The 20,759-nt window shown below is 42.2% G+C and overlaps 2 protein-coding genes across 2 annotated transcripts; both read right to left on the bottom strand.

Moving 5' to 3' along the window:
• Nucleotides 1–843: 843 nt before the first annotated feature.
• On the bottom strand, nt 844–6,147 carry LOC114881846. Its single transcript, XM_046289596.1, has 7 exons — nt 5,788–6,147; nt 4,696–5,327; nt 3,839–4,635; nt 2,919–3,751; nt 2,572–2,843; nt 1,893–2,146; nt 844–1,394 (listed from the first exon to the last, which is right to left on the bottom strand). The coding sequence occupies exons 1-7, from the start codon at nt 6,145–6,147 to the stop codon at nt 844–846; spliced, it is 3,699 nt and encodes a 1,232-aa protein (XP_046145552.1).
• Nucleotides 6,148–11,309: 5,162 nt separating this feature from the next.
• LOC123988840 (myb-like protein A) lies at nt 11,310–20,430 on the bottom strand. Its single transcript, XM_046289597.1, has 3 exons — nt 19,155–20,430; nt 18,653–19,056; nt 11,310–11,609 (listed from the first exon to the last, which is right to left on the bottom strand). The coding sequence occupies exons 1-3, from the start codon at nt 20,428–20,430 to the stop codon at nt 11,310–11,312; spliced, it is 1,980 nt and encodes a 659-aa protein (XP_046145553.1).
• Nucleotides 20,431–20,759: the final 329 nt, after the last annotated feature.

Consider the following 20,759-nt stretch of genomic DNA (forward strand, 5'->3'; position numbering starts at 1 on the left):
TTATTAACAATATTATTATTACTATATCTGCATTAGATATAATGTAATATACCGATTCCCACCTACAGATCAATGTACATTTAATAAGAATATCATTGTTACCATATCTGCATTAGATATGTAATATACATTTAACAACAATATCATTATTACTGTATCTACATTAGATATAGTATAATATACTGATTCCTTCCTATACATCACCGTACATTTAATAACAATATCATTATTACCATATCTGCATTAGATGTGTAATATATATTCAACAACAATATCATTATTACTATATCTTTATTGGCTATAATGTAATATACTAATGAGCGCAACACGTGGCCACCACGAGAATTTTATTACTTTTCGTGGATTTCACAAGTTTCGTTGCTTACGCGTTCGCGTGGGCCGTTGGCAACAAAAAACGCGTTTATTTGGCGAGTTTGAATGGTCGAGGTTGAGCTTATGATCGATCGAAACCGAAACTGTGATTGCACGTGGTAAACCTTTCTGGAAACAGAACAATGATGGCCGCTCAACCAGCTTCGTCGCAGCGAGAACCGTTGGCTTTCTTCTCGCTGACGTAACCCGTGCTCATTGTTCGGCCTGACCAGCAACCAAGGTGGCTGCCGGTCGCGCGGCAGAGTGCTTGCGCGGTCCGCGTGAAGGCGGCAGAATTTACATTTTCGAACATACCGCCCGCCATCAGCAGCTCGTAGAAGATGATGATGAGCTCGTATCTGTGACAGGAGGTAGAGCCAACTTCGCAATTGGCCGAGTTAGTGTTGTGGTGGCCGTTTTGATCGCGACGACCCTCGTCAGTCCATCTGGTCCAGGATGAACTGCGAGCACTCAAGCAAGAGGACACTTGCATGGTGGGAAGCGTTCGTCGGTCAACAGCACCAAACATCCAACGTTGATGTTGTTGGAAGGGTGATGCCATTTCGAGATCGATTGCATTCGTTGAAGATGTTGAGATGACCAACGCTTCCAGAATTGTTGCAGCTTCTGCTGGATGAGATACCACCTTGCTCTCGGTGACAGTTGAGCTTGTTCGACAGATGGTTCAGGCAGTGTCGAGATGGGTCTTCCATTGAGGAAGTGTGCGGGTGTCAGCACTGAGAGATCGTCGGGGTCGTCCGTGAGAGGCTCCAGTGGTCGTGAATTGAGCGTTGCTTCAATCTGATTTAGAGGAGTAGTATATTCTTCATAGGTGAGCAAAGTGTCACTCACCGTTCGTCGTAGATGATACTTGACGGATTTGACCACCGCCTCCCACTTTCCTCCCATGTGCGGCGCTGCAGGAGGGTTGAAATTCCAAGTTGTTTGATCGTTGACGAACAGCTTGGCCAATCGTTGATTGTCTTGAGTGCCCTCGACGACCATTGATTTCAGTGCTGTATCTGCTCCGATGAAGTTCGTCCCACAATCGGAGAAGATTGTGTTTGGAATGCCTCTTCTTGCAACGAATCGTCGGTACGTTGCAATGAATCCATTCATTGTATAATCGGTGACCATTTCAAGATGAACTGCAGACGTCGTCATGCAAACGAAGACACAGATCTAGTCTTTCTGCGTCTTCGCACCTCGCCCTTTCCACGTCTTGAGTGTGATTGGACCGGCGTAGTCTACGCCGATATGAGATAATGGGTGTGAGGATGTAACCCGAGAGAGAGGTAGTTGGCCCATCAGTTGATGGGCACGGATCCCCCTCTGCCGAGCACACACAACACACCGCAGGATATACGATTTAACTGGAGCTCGTCCACCGATGATCCAGTATGTCTGTCTGATGTGAGCGAGTGTGAGTTGTGCCTCTCCATGAAGCGTTGCTTTGTGGGAGTGATCTACAATCAATTCAGACAGACGTGAATGACGTGGAAGTATGGCTGGGTGTTTACCTTGGTAGGTCAACGGTGCGATGCAGAGTCGTCCTCCAACTCGAATAACCCCTTGATCGTCGATGAAGGCAGTCAGTCGGCTGAAGACATGCGATGATGGCAATGTTTGATTGTTGACCATCATCTTGAGCTCGTTTGCGAAGTAGGCTAATTGTGTGGCCTTGATCCAGAAGATTTTGGCCCTTTCCAGATCAGCTGGCGAGTTCGAGATGCTTGTTGTGGATGGTGTCGATTTCCTCAGTTTGGTGACAAATCTGAAACAGGCTGAGGTAATAGTAAAGAGTTTGTGTAGTGAAGAATATTTATGAATCAAGTCCTAGTGATATTAAATTTTTTGACACGTTAATACGTGCGATATTCCTGGTCGACACTCCTGCAGGCAAGTGTCGTCAGATGCGTTGCGTTGAATAGTTGAAAGCCATGGTGGTCCCCTCCACCATAGCTCGTGTTGTTCAAGCTGAGCAGTTGTTAGTCCTCTTGAAGCGCAATCAACAGGATTTGATGTACCAGGAACGTGCATCAAGTTGCGGTTTGCGTCAATTCTTGAATTTGTGTTACACGATTCCTGACGTAGTCTTTCCATCGTGATGCGTGAGATTTGATCCATGTAAGTGTTACTTGAGAATCCATCCACAGGTGAATTGTAGCAATGTTGAGCTTGAGATTAGCTTGAACGTACTTTAGCAATTTTGCAAGTATTAGCGCAGCTGTGAGTTCGAGTCGCGGAATTGTAAGTTTTTTGAGAGGTGCGACCTTTGTTTTGGAGCACACCAGTGACATCACCTTGAGATCTGTGGACGACGAGAAAACAGTAATGTAAATTACTGCTGCCATGGCGAGTTGCGATGCGTCAGAGAAGCCGTGTAATTCCACTGTAGAATTGTTGTGGGTGTTGAACCACCTTGGTATTGAGAGTCTGGCCAGACTTGTAAGATCTTCTCTGATCGCGATCTATCGTATGGTAACATGGGATGGCAGTGGATCATCCCATTGGAGATTGAGAAGCCATAATTCTTGCAGGAGTACCTTCACTCGAATAATGACTGGTGACAAAAAGCCAAGCGGATCAAATATCTGTGCTACTTCAGATAATACAAGGCGTTTTGTGAAATTGAGATTGTGGTGAGATTTTGTTGTGAATGTGATACTATCGTTGACAGTATTCCATCGCAATCCGAGAATTTTGGTATTGCAGTCGTCTAGTGAGATCGAAGTGCCTTGAGGATTGTTACAAGGCACGATGGCCTCAAGCAGAGCAGCTTCGTTTGAATGCCACTTTGCAAGAGAGAAACCGCCCGCGTTGCACAAGTCAGTTAATTGTGAAGCAATTTCAATTAAAGAAACAAGAGAATCTGCACCACCAAATATGTCGTCGACATACCTTGCATATTTGATTGATGGTACTGCCAGTGGGTAGCGTTGACCCTCGTCCTCTGCAAGTTGTAACAGGGCTCTGACAGCGAGAAATGGTGCAGCTTTGGTACCGTAGGTGACCGTTGTTAGTGTGTATGGGACTTCGTTGGATTCCTCATCAATCCACAGTATCCGTTGGAGATTCCAGTCGTCTTCATGTACTCGTACTTTACGGTACATCTTTGTGACGTCCGTGGCGAAGATGCATTTGTGAAGGCGAATCCACAGCAAAACGTCGTTGATGTTGAGCAGAAGATTCGCACCAGTGTGCATGATGTCGTTGACAGAGATTCCAGTTGTTGTTGGACTTGAGCCATTGAAGACAACCCGCAGCTTTGTTGTTTCGCTGTCAGGCTTGAAAACTCCGTGAGGAGGAAGATAGTCGATTGACGTATCGTTGGGCGAGATTGAAGAAGCCTTCTTCATGTGACCGAGGTCCTCGTATTCTGTCATGAACCGTTGGTATTGTTCACGGTACCCAGGATTCCTGCTGAGCTTGTTAAGCGTGCGTTACGGGCAGGAACGAGCAGTACTGTAAGAATTTCCCAGGGCTTTAGTATTTGATTTAAGAGGAATACGCACCACGTATCGTCCAGCAGCATCACGTCCATGCGTTGCAAGAAAGTGATTTTCACACTCTTGTGCATCAGGTGTGAGTTCAGATGTTGTTTCCGTTGGAAGCTCCTCTTGAACCCAAAATTTCGTCAGCAATTCTCTCAGAGCAGCGTCGCTGTCTTGAGAGATTGATGCATTGAATGATGCGTAAGCATGATCTTGATGTGTGCTTGCTGGTCCAATGACGAGCCATCCGAATATAGAGAGCTGGGCGACTGGCATTGATGGCGAACCTTTAACTAAATTAGGTTTGATAATTCGTCCATAATTGTCGGCACCGATGATTATGTCGATTGATCTTGACTTGTGGAAATCAGGATCTGCCAACTTGAGACGATTGAGATGTGGCCAGTCTTCCTTGGGTGCCTCAGAAGATGGCAATGTTGTAATTAAAGTTCGTAATATGTGAGTTTGTATCAAAACAGATGAGGTATTGTAAAGAGATTGTAAATGTAGTGATACAAATCCTCGAGTTTGTGTTGATTTCTTGCCACTAATGCCAGTGATGGAGATTGAAGATTGTATGCGTTGAAGTCCCAGCTGTTCGACGAGATCTTCAGAAACGAAGCTGAGCTCCGATCCGGAGTCGACGAGCAGCCTTGCGTTGTAGATCGTGGATGAAGTGATGACTTGTGCATGTGCTGTTGCTAACAGCGTTAGCTCGGCTTGCGTCGCAAGCGAGCTTGATCGTTGATCGTTCGTGTTGGCAGTTGTACTGGATCGTTGACCCGTCGAGATCGAGATTGAGTGGTTGACGACTGCACCTACCTCTTACTGTGATTGTGTTGAGGACGACGTCGTCGCCTCAACTTGGGTTGCAGTGGAAGCCGTTGGCTTTGGCTGCGTCGTGTTGAGGTGGAGTAGCGAGTGGTGGTTACGTCCGCAAGTCTTGCAGCGATGAACCGACTTGCAATTGGCCGTGACGTGTCGGCCACAACAATTTCGGCACAACGACAGTTTGTCGATGAGCTGTCTCCGTTCTGGAACGGTCATTGCCCGAGATTGATTGCACGATATCAAAAAATGATCGGCCTGGCAGCAATCACACGGGTATGCGTGCGAGATTGAGCGTGCCACTGTAGCAGCCTGTGCCTCTAAGGCTGGTCGTTGACCAGCTGGCTTTGGTTTCGGTGCAGCTGTTGTAGTTGGAGCCGTCGTCAACGGCTCAGCCCTCTCAAGGGCGCGTGCCTTGACAGTGAGGAAGGCTTCGAATTGCGTCGGTGTTGAAAACTCTGATGATGAGCCGATGGACGTTTCCCATGCTTCTCGAGTCGATTTGTCTAGGCTTTGCGAGAGCCTATACACCAGCGTGCACCTGCACAGCTCCTCTAGGCTGGCGAGAGCGAGAGGGGACGTATTCACATCCCGCAGCGTTGCTGCCACGTCGTGGAGAGCGACGGCAGTCCTCTGGTGGATTGGAGGATGCTTATAGAGTTTATCGAGAAAGGAGGAAATGATTACTCTCTTATTCTCACAGCGATGTGTAAGGTGCTCCCAGGCAGCTGCAAACGAATCTCCCGTGAGTGGTAGATTGGATATCAGTCGCAACGGTTCGTCGCGCAGACATGCTCGTAAGTAGTGGAGACGTTCAACGTTTGAAATGTCCTTGTTGTCGATGATAACAGACGTAGAGCTCGCTGAATGCCGTCCACTGCGTGCAATCGCCCATGAAGACGGGCAGGTTGAGATCGGGCAGCTTCGAAGGTGTTCGTCGAACCGGGGACTCGCCGCGCTTCACTCGGAGTTTGGCGAAAACTGCTCGGAATTTGCCGAGGCGACGTCGTACCTTGACAACCACACCCATCTCGAGTTCGAAGTAGCCGTCGGCCACGTATGGGTGTGAGGTCTGGCCAGTTGGCTAGGTTACCTCCATGTAGGCGTATTCCTTGAGAAACGCCTTGTGAATTTCATCAACTTGATCAGAAATCGTGCTTACCTCCTCCGGTGAAGTTTCGTCTAACATTTCTGGCATCTTGTCCATTATTTTACGCAATGTTTCCACCCGACTGATATGTGACCTTGCCTTGAAGGCAAGTTCAGCGGATAGACCCACCGGGGAGGAGGCGCGTGTCACGCGTTTCTCCACCGTTGGTGGAGGCGCTTCGGCTGGAAGTACCGTCGGCACCGCCAGCGATGTTGCAGAGTGAGGCGTCGGTGAAGCCGTTCTTGAGCCCGGCTTCGAGGGTTGAGGCGTTGCCTTGGTGGATTTATCCTCCTTATCGCTCATGACGCACAAAAATATCACTGAGTTCGCACTGAATATGCACGCACAACGTCGTTGTCACGCACGGCCCGTCACCGCCAATCCGGCTCGAAGGACCACAAAATGTAGAAAATCGAGTTCGACAGTTTTCGCGATCGAGAAGCCGGTTCGGTTTGGTAGGATTGGCGGTGAGACGAGAAAAGAGATCGAGTTTGAACAATTCACAACGTATATTTTACAAGAGTATTTACACTATGTACAGAGAGTTCGTTCAACAATATAAGCCGTTGGCTGAGTTCGAGATTGTCTTACAATTCACACGCGTCGCGTAGAATCGAGTTCGAGTCGAGATGTGTAAAAGCTACGTGTTGGCGCAACACGTGGCCACCACGAGAATTTTATTAATTTTCGGGGATTTCACGAGTTTCGTTGCTTACGCGTTCGCGTGGGCTGTTGGCAACAAAAAACGCGTTTATTTGGCGAGATTGAATGGTCGAGATTGAGTTTATTTTCTGGAAACAGAACGATAATGGCCGCTCAACCAGCTTCGTCGCAGGTAGAACCGTTGGCTTTCTTCTCGCTGACGTAACACGTGCTCATTGGTCGGCCTGACCGGCAACCAAGGTGGCTGCCGGTCGCGCGGCAGAGCGCTGCCGCGGTCAGCGTGAAGGCGGTAGAATTTACATTTTCGAACAAATATACTGATTCCTTACTACAGATCAATGTACATTTAAAAACAATATCATTTATACTATATCTGCGTTAGATATGTAATATACGTTTAAAAATAATATCATTATTAGTATATCTACATTACATGTAATGTGATACTAACTCCTTCCTACAGATGAATGTACATTTAATAACAATATCATTAGTACTATATCTTAATTAGATATGTAATATACATTAAAAAACAATACCAGTATTACTATATCTACACCGGATATAATGTAATATACTGATCCACTCCCTCATATCACTTTGCATTTCAGACCTTTTTTGTAGGAAATTAAATTTCCTACTATTTATGTTCTATGCCATTTTTTGATCAGATCCGTAGTGTTCGAGATATATCGAGATATTTCAAAGTTCCGAAGCCGCACCAACACTATAAAGGCAAATATCTCGGAAACGGTGCGAGCTATGGCAAAATGTTTGGATACCTTTTTTGTAGGAAATTAATTTTCCTACTATTCATGTTGTATGACATTTTTTGATCAGATGCGTAGTTTTCGAGATATATCGAGATATTTCAAAGTTCCGACGCCGTACCAACATTATAAAGATGAAGAAACACCGTGGCCCCTTTCTTTGAGGTAACCCTGCACTATTCTAAGCTGTAAATGCCACTTCCAGCGCAGCTGTGCAGAAGAAGAACAACAAGAAGAAGAAATATCTCGGAATATGTGCATGACGCCCCATTCCTTGAGGTATATCTGCAAATATCTCGGAAACGGTGTGAGATAAAACTTAGACTGAAAATTCGTCGAACACATCCTTTCATTTAATAACGTTCTATACACGAAAATTAATAAATTAACATGCACGACACAATAAATTCACATTTTCATGTAAATCTTGGGTTTTATTAATATTTTTAATAATTTTGAAACCGCCCAGAACCGACGAGATGAAAAAATTAAAACGATATTTTTGCATTTTATAACGATAAAACATTAACAAATAAACGACTATAACAATATAAATGTACATTTGTAAAATAATTAAGCAAAATTACCATCTTTTAAGACACAAAAAGTATCTCAGAACCGATAAGTCGAAAATTTTAACAATCTTATTTTTACATTTTTTACGAGTGATCCATCATTAAACGCTATTAAACTGACGCCTGTGATGATATAAATGTACATTTTCGCTCCATTTAGCCCAAAAATCGAACTTTAGTTGCGCTCCGAAATATTTCAAAGTTCGAACGGCGTGTTGCTTTCAAAGTGCCTCTCTCTAAATACCGGTCGGCAGGCCGCTAGGTCGGCGATGCACGGGCTTACGCCCAGGCGTATACGGGGGCAAATCGCCGTGCGAGCCTGCGATTTCGACTTTCGCAATAAGATAGTCTCACTTATGAAAAGGAACGTATACCTCTCCAAAATAAAAAAACATGTTCATCACGATCAATGTAGATCATGGGTTTTATTCATATTTTTGGCAATGTAGTTACTGTACAGAACCGATGATTCGAAAATATTAAAATACATATTTTCTCCAAGTTCCAGCGGCGTATTGCTTTACCCCGAAATTTTTCAAAGTGCCAGAGCAGCGTGTGTTACTTTGACTCGAAATTTTTCCAAGTTCTAGCGGCGTATTGCTTTGCCTCGAAATTTTTCAAAGTGCCAGAGCAGCGTGTGTTACTTTGGCTCGAAATTTCTCCAAGTTCTAGCGGCGTATTGCTTTGCCCCGAAATTTTTCAAAGTTCCAGCCGCGTATTGCTTTGCCTCGAAATTTTTCAAAGTTCCAGCCGCGTATTGCTTTTCGATTAAAAAAAAAAAAGAGCAATGCCTGAAAGCCGGAAATATAACATCCAACCTTCACCAATTTCACAATTTCTTCGAGATTCGTGTATATATATATGATTTATAATATATAAATCTCTATTATTATTATTCTCTTTCTTTCTAAAATCTCTTTCTTTCCGTATTCGCACTCGTTCCTCTCGGTGCGTATTTTACTACTGGGGCCTCGTCTAACCGACAAGACGAATCCCCAAACATAGGGCTGAGTCTCAACAGATCGCAGCGTGGTAACTGCTCTACCGAGTACAACACCCCGCCAGGTACCTAAGTCGTGTACAGATGGTTCCGAGTCTCGACGTCGAACTCGGAGTACCCATGATCGACCGTTAGAGCGCCGCGGCAGTCGTTCGGCTAAATCCCGACGACGAATCCGATGACGCCCGTACAGCAAACTGGGGCCCGTGCGATGACCGGTCGCGAGGGCCGGCCACCTAGTAATGTCACATTGTTTTGAGCCCTTCGACCCACACGAGACTCCTAGAAATATCGTTGCCACCTTTGTCTAGAAAAGATACGGCCTCAGAGGGGTTCAGGCATAATCCCACGGATGGTAGCTTCGCACCACCGGCCGCTCGACCGAGTGCGTCAACCAAATGTCCGAACCTGCGGTTCCTCTCGTACTGAGCAGGATTACTATCGCAACGACTAGTCATCAGTAGGGTAAAACTAATCTATCTCACGACGGTCTAAATCCAGCTCACGTTCCCTGTTGGCGGGTGAACAATCCGACGCTTGGCGAATTCTGCTTCGCAATGATAGGAAGAGCCGACATCGAAGGATCAAAAAGCGACGTCGCTTGGCTACCACAAGTCAGTTATCCCTGTGATAACTTTTCTGACACTTCTTGCTGAAAACTCTTCAAGCCAAAAGAGTCGATAAGCCGTGCTTTCGCGGTCTCTATGCGTACTGAACATCGAGATCAAGCCAGCTTTTGCCCTTTTGCTCTACGCGAGGTTTCTGTCCTCGCTGAGCTGGCCTTAGGACACTTGCGTTATGTTTTGACATATGTACCGCCCCAGTCAAACTCCCAGCCTGGCAGTGTCCTCGAATCGGATTACACCGGAGTATTATCGGCGATCGGCGCAAGGCCTCACACCACTCTTGCACGCTTGGTTCTAGAATTCCGTGACAACCGGGTCGAAACCACGGTGCACGCGCTCCGCCTAACCGAGTAAGTAAAGAAACTATGAAAGTAGTGGTATTTTACCGGCGATATAAAATCTCCCACTTATGCTACACCTCTTATGTCTCCTTACAATGCCAGACTAGAGTCAAGCTCAACAGGGTCTTGTTTCCTCGCTAATTTTTCCAAGCTCGTTCCCTTGGCAGTGGTTTCGCTAGAATGTAGATAGGGACAGAAGGGAATCTCGTTAATCCATTCATGCGCGTCACTAATTAGATGACGAGGCATTTGGCTATATCCTATATTCACCTTTACATTGGAATACACTTCCGAGAATATACCATCTCGTATGGTTATTTATATACGTTTAATTATGCTGTTGTGACAACAGCTGTATAACGTAATAGCCTCATTTTGCTAAATATGTATATGTAAAGTATTAGCCTCAAATAATATATAAAATTTTAGCCTCAAATTTGCTAAATAAATAATATATATAGGAAATTAGTCTCCTCCGATAATTAAACAATAAAGGTAATATAGATGAAATACTCCGTGGATCAATAAACAATGTTACCTGTAGATCAACTTAATCATAGAACAATCGATCATTCTAGTTTGACAGGTAGATTAAATAGATGGTTCAGGTATATTGGGCATATATGTATAACATATATGTATGCATGTGTATCAGGAATATATAAGAAGAAAGAAAGAAGAAAAGAAAGAGAGACGGAGGGAAAGAGAGAAGGCAAGGAAGAAAAAAAAAGGAAGGTAGCGTAGGATTTCTATGATTAACTCAATATGAGTTATATAAATCATATTACTCAGTAATTAATTGTAATTAATGTAGATATTGGCCAGTTCCACCGATGATCTTAGGGCGATTAAGGATATGGTTAATAAATCACCTTTATTTATGCCCAGAATTTTTAGGTCTTGTTTTGTTTTTTCTGGGAGGGCGCCTCTGCAACCAAAAACAACAGGCAGCACTTTACCTTCCTTGATGTGGTAATTCTTTTTTAGGATAGTGAGACAATTCGTATATTTCTCAATTTTCTCCATTGCAGCATTTTTGAGATACTCTTTATGTTCATAGCGGACTGTAACGTCGTCTACGAACACCTCCTTCTCATTTTTTATTATGAGGTCAGGTTTTTGGAGTTCTCCTTGTACAACTAAAGAAGGTTCTATAATTACCTCGTTTTTTGCTGCCAATTGTTTTGATAAAAGTTTTTTATGTCATCATGTCGTCTAATACGTAGTCCTTTTGTATAAGTACATAAGCGCTGTAAGGATATACATAGAGGCCGCGAACTCACGAGCCCCTGCGGGCCCGCAACCGTACCACCGCCGACTCGCGCCTAGTGCCGACGCCGGCACCAGGTGGCGACCGCGCGGATCGCGAACCCGCGAGGCTAACGGCCCCGCGAGGATTGATATACCGCGGCGCGAGCCGACTAAAGCCAGATCGGTTCTCCGAGCGTATCCCACCGAATGCGACACAGCGAGACTGATCTTTATTTTTGCTATTGCCTTACACTCTTTCCTCCAGCAGTGTTCGGCGACGAGACGCGTTTGCTACCGCCGCCGAAGGTATCACTGTTCCACCAGCCACTGTCGGGGATACCCCAGACGGCTTCCTGACCGCCGGGTGGACCATACGCTCGCCGGGTGTCCGCCGGAGCCACGGTCTCCCTACTGTCGGGACGAACGAGACCGTTCGCCCCAGATGTGACATCGACTCCGCAACTGCCTAGCACTCCTGCCATCATACCGAACCGCCGCACAGTGGCGAGAATCGCCGAAAACGTGGACAAAATTAATATCTTAAAATGTGAGGTAAATTAATCAAATAAATTACAATATTATAATTGCGGAAGGATAATACTATATGTTTCTAATGAAAAATATTTTATTTTTATATAGTGTGACTTGAAAGTTACATTTAAATTGTTAATTAGAATCGCACAACTTTTTTTATACGTGTAATATTAAAAAAATGAAAAGAAATGCACAATATAATACATATATACATTAATATATACAAAATAGATAATATTTACTGATAAACATACTTATATACATAAATTATTCTAAGTTACTTTCCTGTTCATCTTCTACTTCTTCTACTTCTTCTTCTTATTTTTCTGCTTCTTCTTCTCATCATCATCCTTCTTCTTCTTCTTCTTCTTCTTCTTCTTCAAATTCGTTGATATTAGCAATATCGAAAAATTGAATTACATCTCGCAGATATGTTTTTCCTTTTTTCGGCCATACCATCCTCATACATAAAAAACTTTAAAGTCACACTATATAAACATACAATATTTTTCATTAAAAAAGTATATTATTATGCTTCCACAACTGTAATATTGTAATTTATTTCATTAATTTACCTCACATTTTAAAATATTAAGTTTCTCCACGATTTTGGGCAAATTCGTCACTGTGTGTAACTAACTTTCCTCCCCTGAAAATTTGAGTGAAAGAAGAAAGGGAGTTTCTGTAAACAGCTGCAAAAAGCAGTGCTAAATACCTTTATAACTTGACTGGTCCGTACGTGTCATGTACGCTAATAGGGTGCGCGTGTGCACAAAAATATGAATAACTCAGAAAACCGCAAATTACCGCAAGATATTTTTACAGATCCTTATTCAGGAAACTTCCAGCTTTAATTTAAGCCTAATTTGAACGTGTAGATCTGTGTAGAACACAACTTTTACCATACATAAACATTAAATATGTCCATTCTTTCTATTTCGTCCTATATCACAGTTAAAAATAAACATTTTGTTGTGCAAATTACATAATTATATTCAAAAAGGATCATATAAAGTGGCAATATTAGCGAAAGAACATAATAGTTAAAAAATAATGAACAGCATTATGTTAAACTTTGCCCGATGAAACTGACTTCACAAAATCATCAACTTTGAAGGTTCATATCTGCTAAATGGTAATGATAAAATCATTAAAAGTGTCAGAACATTATGCACACATTCCTTATGAACAAGTTCCATTAAACAGATTTCAAGAATTCCGATTTTCATTTTTTGACTTTTGTCCACGTTATCGGCGATTCTCGCCACTGTGCGCCGGACCGTGACCGCGCCGAACCGGGCTGCCGGACCGTGACCGCGCCGAACCGGACCGCCGGACCGTGACCGCGCCGAACCGGGCTGCCGGACCGTGACCGCGCCGAACCGGACCGCCGGACCGTGACCGCGCCGAACCGCGCCGCACCGTTGACCGTAGGTATAAGCCGTAACCGTAGTTATAAGCCGTAGGTATAAGCCACGTAGCCGTAAGCCGTTAGAGATAAGTACGATTAAACTGAGAGGAAGCTCAGGGCCATAGGTTAAGTATCCTGTATATCTTGTAAATATAGACACGTAGAATAAAACCTATCGTTTATACACACACACTCGCCTCACTCATTCTCGAGTCCCCCGGCCAACCGACTGAGTCAGCACCCACCGGCGGGGATAAACCGTCACATCCCAAAAAAGTACATGACCTGGAGTTTCTGGTTGAGAGTGGCACCTTCTACACATTATATCTATGCCTTTCTTTGCTTTACTCAGTACCACTTTTGTACCAAATGTGTTAGTTCGCAAACGTAGCGCATCTATAAACCTGGAAGCCTTAAGTAAAGTCGGATATCTGAGCCATTTATTTGCAATTGGTTCTTGATAAAAAGCACTTACCCCTTGACCTTGGATACGCAGTTAACTCCAGTCTTTACTTGCTTGCTTCTTTAACCTCCTACGGGCTGCTTCAATATCCTCTAGAGTTAGTGGCCAATTTATCCTTAGGGAGTTTGCAATAGATTTTAATTTTTTGTCTGTGGAGCTGTCCTTTATGGTGTCACGTCTGGAAAATTTTACAAATTTGTCCGCCTCACGTTCCCTTATCAAGCCATCGGGTTATAGGAGTCTCCTCATGTAAGGGACGTGAGGAGGGCGAATTACTGCTTCACCTTTCTCAATTTTCTCCTCGACTCTGTGTTTTCTCATCAAGCCTTCGGGTTATAAGAGACTTCTTCATGTGGGAAATGCACAGGGAAGAGTTTGAGTTTATAATTATTCTATTTTGTCTTTTCTATCCTTTATTCTCTTTACATTTCTTAATTCTTTTCTTTAATTATTACCCCTCCTTTAAACTATCGTCGTGCTCAACTGCGTAGTAACAGATTTCGAACTAGATAAAAACTCGGGTTCGACCGAGAAGAGGTATCATAAACAGCGTTCGCTGCGCAGTTAGCCAGTGCTTCGCATTATAGGGGTCTCCTCAAGTTAACTGCGCAAAAGCGTAAAGATTAATTTAACTCTCAATTTTCAACCGTTACCCTTCTCTTATTCACGCGTGGGCGCCAGTCGGTCCCTAATCCGATCGTATGCATGAAATGAGTGCTGGAATGGAAACGCGAAATGAACTATTAATTTGAATATTTGGGTGAAAGATAGAATGAGGAATGAGAACCCTCGCAAGCAAGCGTTAGTAAGCGTTCGAAGACTGTTTAGGGGCGAAGGGTCGAACGGGGCAATAAAACTCTTTGTATCGAATTCCGAGAATTTGCCTGAAACCAAGACCCAACAGTAATTTTCGAATAGCAAGAACGTTCTCGAACTAACAACGCTCCTAATGTAATAACGAATATTCGACTTAATAATCAAAGACGATGAATATATTGAATAATCGAAGATTGGTTTTGAACATCGAATGCTTTACAACGTGCGTCCCAGCGAAATTCGTGTTGCGAGTCCACTACCTACGAACAAATAATTACGAAACCGCCAATTGTTAATCGGGGAATCTCGTGATCGCCGATCGATTATTTAAACATAACACCCATATTCTTAACTATTCGCATTTTTATTGTCTAACAGTTCTGATTTAACTATTAGTTAAACTATTAGTCGTTAATCGCATCGTTAATATCTGATATTGGAATTATAAGCGAGAATGGAATATTCCAGAAATTCTACGGCGTAGAAACACCGAAAAGCCGTTAGACAGAGATGGAACACCAAGAGAGAGAGAAAGAACATAGTCTAGAGGAATTTAGCTAGCACGCGTCTTCAACCAATAACGACGCGCGCGAAGCTGTCGTCACGCGCTATGATTTGTTGGAACGTCCCCACGCAGGACATCGTCCTCGCGACGGGCCCTTCCGGCCAGGATCGCGATCGATTCTGATCACTCTTCGTCGAACAATCGTGTAAGTACGTGACGGGAGCCCGTGCGTCCAGAGAAAGAGTTGTCGAAGTACTTTGTGTAAATTAGCTGCGCGGCAAGTCCTATTCGTAGGCAGAGTGTCGCGAGGGTGAATTTCGCGAATACGCGGCAAAGACTCAGTGACGCGCACGTTAAGCTTTTCATACTATTAAAATCCTATCATTTCTCTTTCTTTTAATCCGTTTGATCGCGTAATTTACGATTTAAATTCATTCGCGTTTAATAATACTAAAATTTTCCGAAAATTTTGTAATCGTCTTTTCTAACGTCTAGTTAACTTCATATTCGCAATAAAAGGGCAATCGGGTGCGCGACAAGTGTTCGTGCGACATCAGCTTCATCATCTGTCTTGGTGTTCCAGATTCATCAGCGATTATTCAAAGAACAAATAGCGATTTCAAGCGATTTATTATCGTATATTATACTCTACATTTTCACGGTAAGCCTGTCAAATTCTAATTCTTCGAGCACGGCATTTGAAATACGGTTTCAATAAGGCAAAACGGGCGATCTATTAAGCCTTCGGGTTATAAGAGTCTCTTCATTTTAGATCGTCTCGTTTTCATACTCAGGTACCAATTTATATATATATTTTCCGTATTTTCCGCTATCGTGATTTTTCCGAAACGATTGTCTCGACTACGAGCTGTAATCAAGGGACGACTTGCAAAGCCTTCGAGTTATAAGAGTCTCTTCATTCAAGTCGTACCCTCGCGGATTGAATCCGCTATTTCGCCAATTTCTGATTTGTCGAGATAGTCGCTCGGGAATAAACCATATTTGCGTCTACAACTTATGTTAATACATCTCGATTCAAATCAAAGGCTATTTACATTTTAATCGATTTTCAATCAAACGATAGTCACTATTATACAATAGGTTAAGCATCTTTACCTTTGTAAATCATAACTGTTCATATCCAAATTCAGCTACTTATCAGATTACATTTATCAGTATTAATTCAGTCATCAGTTAAAAATCATTTTCCTTGTTAGCTGCAATAATTTCTTTGAATTACATCTCATTTTTGCACACTAACCAGTTTATTTTATTTCTTGAATTATAACACCTTTTCTTACATCAAATCCACGCACACCAACACAACGTTTCAAGGAGGGATCCGTACGGGACCTAGAATACTGACGAATCCAACGGGAATAAATACCTAAATTTCCGTCTTTTAAAATTGTTCCGATCGTAGAGGACGTTAATGCGTCATACGCGGTCGGGGCTGGTGGCAGTGAGACCTTTCTCATCGTCTTTCAATCTTAATTAATCAGTTTAACACCTACTTTCTTTTTGCGTTGCGCGCTCGCCTCTCGCGCGTCGCGCAACGTAACAATGGCATCTCTCACTGCTATGTCCGTTGACGTTTGCATTTTAATTGCGTTTTTTAGTACACCTAATTTGACAATATGCTCCAATCTAGGGACTCCTAATCCTCCACTAGCTTTCCTGGTATAAAATAAATTTATTGTTGCGGATGGTGTAAGGTGTAGAATCTCTTTTAGTTGTTGTCTAATTTCGGAGTCCAATAATTTTAATGTAGATTCTCCCGGCGGATAAATTAAAAGGCCATATATAAGTTTAGGAATAATGTAGGAGGTAACAATCTCTACTTTTTAGTATGGCTTTAAAGACATTTTACGGATTCTTTTTATAATACAAATAATATCCGGGATTACTATACCGCTTTCTAGGCCCTTCCAAGGTCCGATTTTTGCTCCTAAGTATTTAAAGGTAGTTTCTGGATTCGCAATGGGTATTTTATCCCCAGCAACGATTAAGCATGGGTCGACCGTATACCATGTATCACCGTGAGGTTTTATTTCAAAAGCTAAGCATTTCGATGGTGATAGCGACATTCCTAATTTTTTTAAATAACTATGTACATAATCTAATTGATATCGTGTCTCGATATTGTTTGCTCCTAATAAGACAGTATCGTCAGCAAACGCTAAAACTGCTATTTTATTATTATTTATAGTGTTAGTATTAAGGTCTATTGTACTATTTTGTAAGTGTTCCAACATTTCATCTATACATAGTGTAACGACCCAGAGTGAGTACGTCACTGCACCGACTTGTAGGGAGAGCGGTTCCCTTAGAAGGCGACTCGTATTCTGTGTTATAGGGATTATAGGTTCGTGTGGTTTGCGGTTAAGGAGTGAAATCCAAACACCAATGTGCCAGAAACCGAATGAAAATATGTTTATTCAAGAATAAAAGGTAAGTGAATTGAAATATAATATAAAAGAAAATCGCTAGTATCACAATAAGTGCGGCTAGAAATTGGAATACAATAAGAAATTATAATTAGTTCGCCCTAGATTGGGAATACAATTAAAAATATGTAATTAGTAATTGATATATGTAAATAGAAATTAATAATTGTAATAATCGATAGCGCTAACGCGAATGCGGCGTGGTCTTCCTGTACAGTCAATACTCTGTTTGGTTTTCAACAATGATTATGGAAACTAAATTCCAGAGGTTTGTGCTAGTCTACTAGAATCCAGTTAACCTTTCCTATGGGTCGCAATCGGTTTCTGGTTATACCAGAGCTGTGTTAATCGCAGGCCGTTCAAGGAGCTCCGCTCCTCGCTAGCTCTTTACACTTAAATGTAGGCTTAGCGTAACACCTGTGTAACACGTTGCGAACCGCGGATAGGAGGTCCACTGATTTGCGGTACTGCACGCCACCAGTGGAAGAGTAGGAAATAGCTGTAACTCGCGCTCTATCGCTGCCTAAACAGTTCAGCGCAAGCTTTTCTCTACTGTTCAGAGTATTGTCTGCTTCAGACCGAGGCCTGAGAAGATCTGCGATGAAACTGTGCGGAACGCCTCTATTTATACTCAGATCTTGCTGAGTCGGCACTTTTTTTCCGCATAGAGTTCTTGGAGTAGCTGGGTTTTTCCCATCACGTGGTAGTCCAGCATGCCCGCTCTAGAATTCTACCCCACTATGTGTTCACTGGGGTTGCGCTGGCGCGTGCGCGGTCAGACGTCGATAATTTATCGGTAAACTGTTTTACCGTCTGACTTATCGACTAAACTTTTATCGATGAATTTAACAGACTCGGTTATCGACGAAAAATGAAAACATTTATTACAAAAATTTTATACACTAATTAACAATAGAAATAAAATAGAACACCTTGTATGAAATATAAAAATTAATTACAATAAAGAAAATGAAAACAAAAAGATATTGCGCTTGATTATCGGGTCGTTACAATAGAGTAAATAATAACGGTGATAGAGGATCACCCTGTTTTACCCTCCTTTTCAACTGGATACCTACGTGTCCATTCCGCGTTTTTATCCGCGTTATGCCATCGGTATACATATTTTGCACCAAATCACAGAGTATCATAGGGACGCCTTTTTTAAATAAGCTATCTCGTACCATTTGGTGTGGGATGGTATCAAAGGCTTTTGAAATATCCAACACCGTTATCACGCCACCATTTATATATTTAGCTAGCTTGATAGCTTTGTTTAATAGCGTAACATTATTCATACACCCGTTTTCAGCCGTAAATACTTTTTGTCGTGGATTTTGTACGATTATACCTCGTAGTCTGGTATCTATTAATGCTGAAAAAATACGGCTTAATATGGAACTTACTGTAATTGGTCTCCAATTTTTAACACTATTTAAGTCTTGCCCGTATTTTGGAATTAAGGTCGCACGGTTAGTTTTCCAGCTCTTAGGATAGTAACTTTTATAAATAAGGATATTGTATAATGTAGCTAGAATTAAATCTGTGCCGTTTCTTTCTAAATGCCTCTTTTGTAAACCATCAAATCCAGCCGCAGATTTCTTTGACAGCTTGTTTATCTTCTTTCGAACTTCTTCCGAAGTTATTGGTTTTAGCATTTCATACGTAGCTATCGGGTTATTCGATATCTCGTTTTCAAGGTTTGGTCCAGGTGTACCCCATAGGTTTTTATATAGATTTTTAATATCCATTGCTAAGGGAAGGACATGTGGCGGCTCCAATACACTAAAGTCACCGTTTATTGCAACATCTGCTAATTTTTTGGGGCATTCTTTATATAAATCCTGACACCTTGCATATGAGTAACGTTTTTTTTTGTTCTATTATTATATCTGTTTTTATTCTTACTTGTATTATTGCATGTCCTTTTAGCGGTATTTCTTTTATGATAGTTTTTACTCGATTCATCTCCATTTTCGTTCATATTTCTAGAATCTTTTCCTCTATTATTGTAGTTATTCTCTTGTTTGTTATTTAACTTACCATTATTCGTGTTTTTATTTGTATTTCTATGACTTTTACTTTTGCTTTTATTCTCACCATTATTTTCACTATTTTTAACGGTGTTTAGGAACGGAATTAGTATATTTTCAATAAAATCATCTATTTCATTTGGCACTTCTGTAGATTGCGATTCAAGATTTCTTCCTATTAGTAGCAATTTTTTGTAAATATCAGTTATTGATTCTGGAATTTCACTTGGAGCCTGTAAGACTTCATTTAGCCAATTTATCCAATTTATACTCATTAGTTCGGGTTCGTTCACAGTTATAGCATCCTCATTTAAGTTTTCTTCGTTATTTACATTTACTGTATCTTCCTGTGACCTATTCTCTGTCCGTTCTAATTCATTCGTTACTGTTTCAATTTGTTCATTCGCTTCCATCTCAGTTACATTGGTATTATGTTCATTCCTATGCTCTCGTTCATCTATATTTACATTCTCTTCTAATCTATTGTCTTGACGTTTCTTCCTTCTGACTAAATCACTTCGCTTGCTACTAATTTGTTTTACACTTTTATTTGGGAAAAATTCCTTCATTTTAGCATTAGGCTGTTTGCAATTTGCGAAGCGTTCCTCCAAGCTTACTAATAAGGATACTTCCTCTTCAGTCCATGTAATTAATTTCCTTCCAGGAGTTTTCTTTGGTTTTTCCGCCGCCGCTTTACGTTTTTCATTTCTCACTTGCGGATGTCTATGCTTTTGATGCATTGAGAGACCTACTGGTTTTTCAAAGGACGCACCACACACCGTACATTTATGCACCTTTTCCGTTTCTTCTTGTACCCCTGTACATTTCTGGATGTGGCATTCCCATCCATGCACTCTAGTAAAAGACCTGTTGCATACTCTACATTTCCATCGGATATTATCCAACAGGTGGTGTCTCTCAATATGAGTTGCCAGGTCCCGTAGTGTTAAAAAAATGAAATTTAATTGTTTCAAGCTACAAATTGGGCAAGGTTCACCTCCCGTATGTAGCGGTGCATTAATCATAATCAGTACCTTATTCGCAGCCAAGTCATCATTAGAGGTCCCCTGATGAACGGATAAATCCGTCACGGAGCTCCCGGGACCTGGTAGCTCCGCGTCCGAGGCTTCTGTGTCTGAGTTTTCTTCCATAATTGAAATCTAACTGCTTTAAAATCATTCCTAGCTAATATTCCATTCATGTTTCATATCATGTCCATAAATCATAGCCGGTCGTCATATTGTGATCCATCCAACGTAATATACGCAATTAGTAGGTTATATAATTTCCAATCATCTTCTTCACAGGTTATACAAATACTCTGTTTCCGGACAACCGAGGTATGTAGATTTAATCATATATCACCATATACTAATGCTTCCTGGAGCTTTCTCCCAGTTTTCGCCGCACTCCGTTTAGCCATGGCCGTGGTTCGCAGAGTTTGCGCAACCGGTCCTCTGCGAACCGCGGTCATGTTACC

The sequence above is a fragment of the Osmia bicornis genome, unplaced genomic scaffold, assembly GCF_907164935.1.
Source record: "Osmia bicornis bicornis unplaced genomic scaffold, iOsmBic2.1, whole genome shotgun sequence".
Lineage (NCBI taxonomy): Eukaryota > Metazoa > Arthropoda > Insecta > Hymenoptera > Megachilidae > Osmia > Osmia bicornis.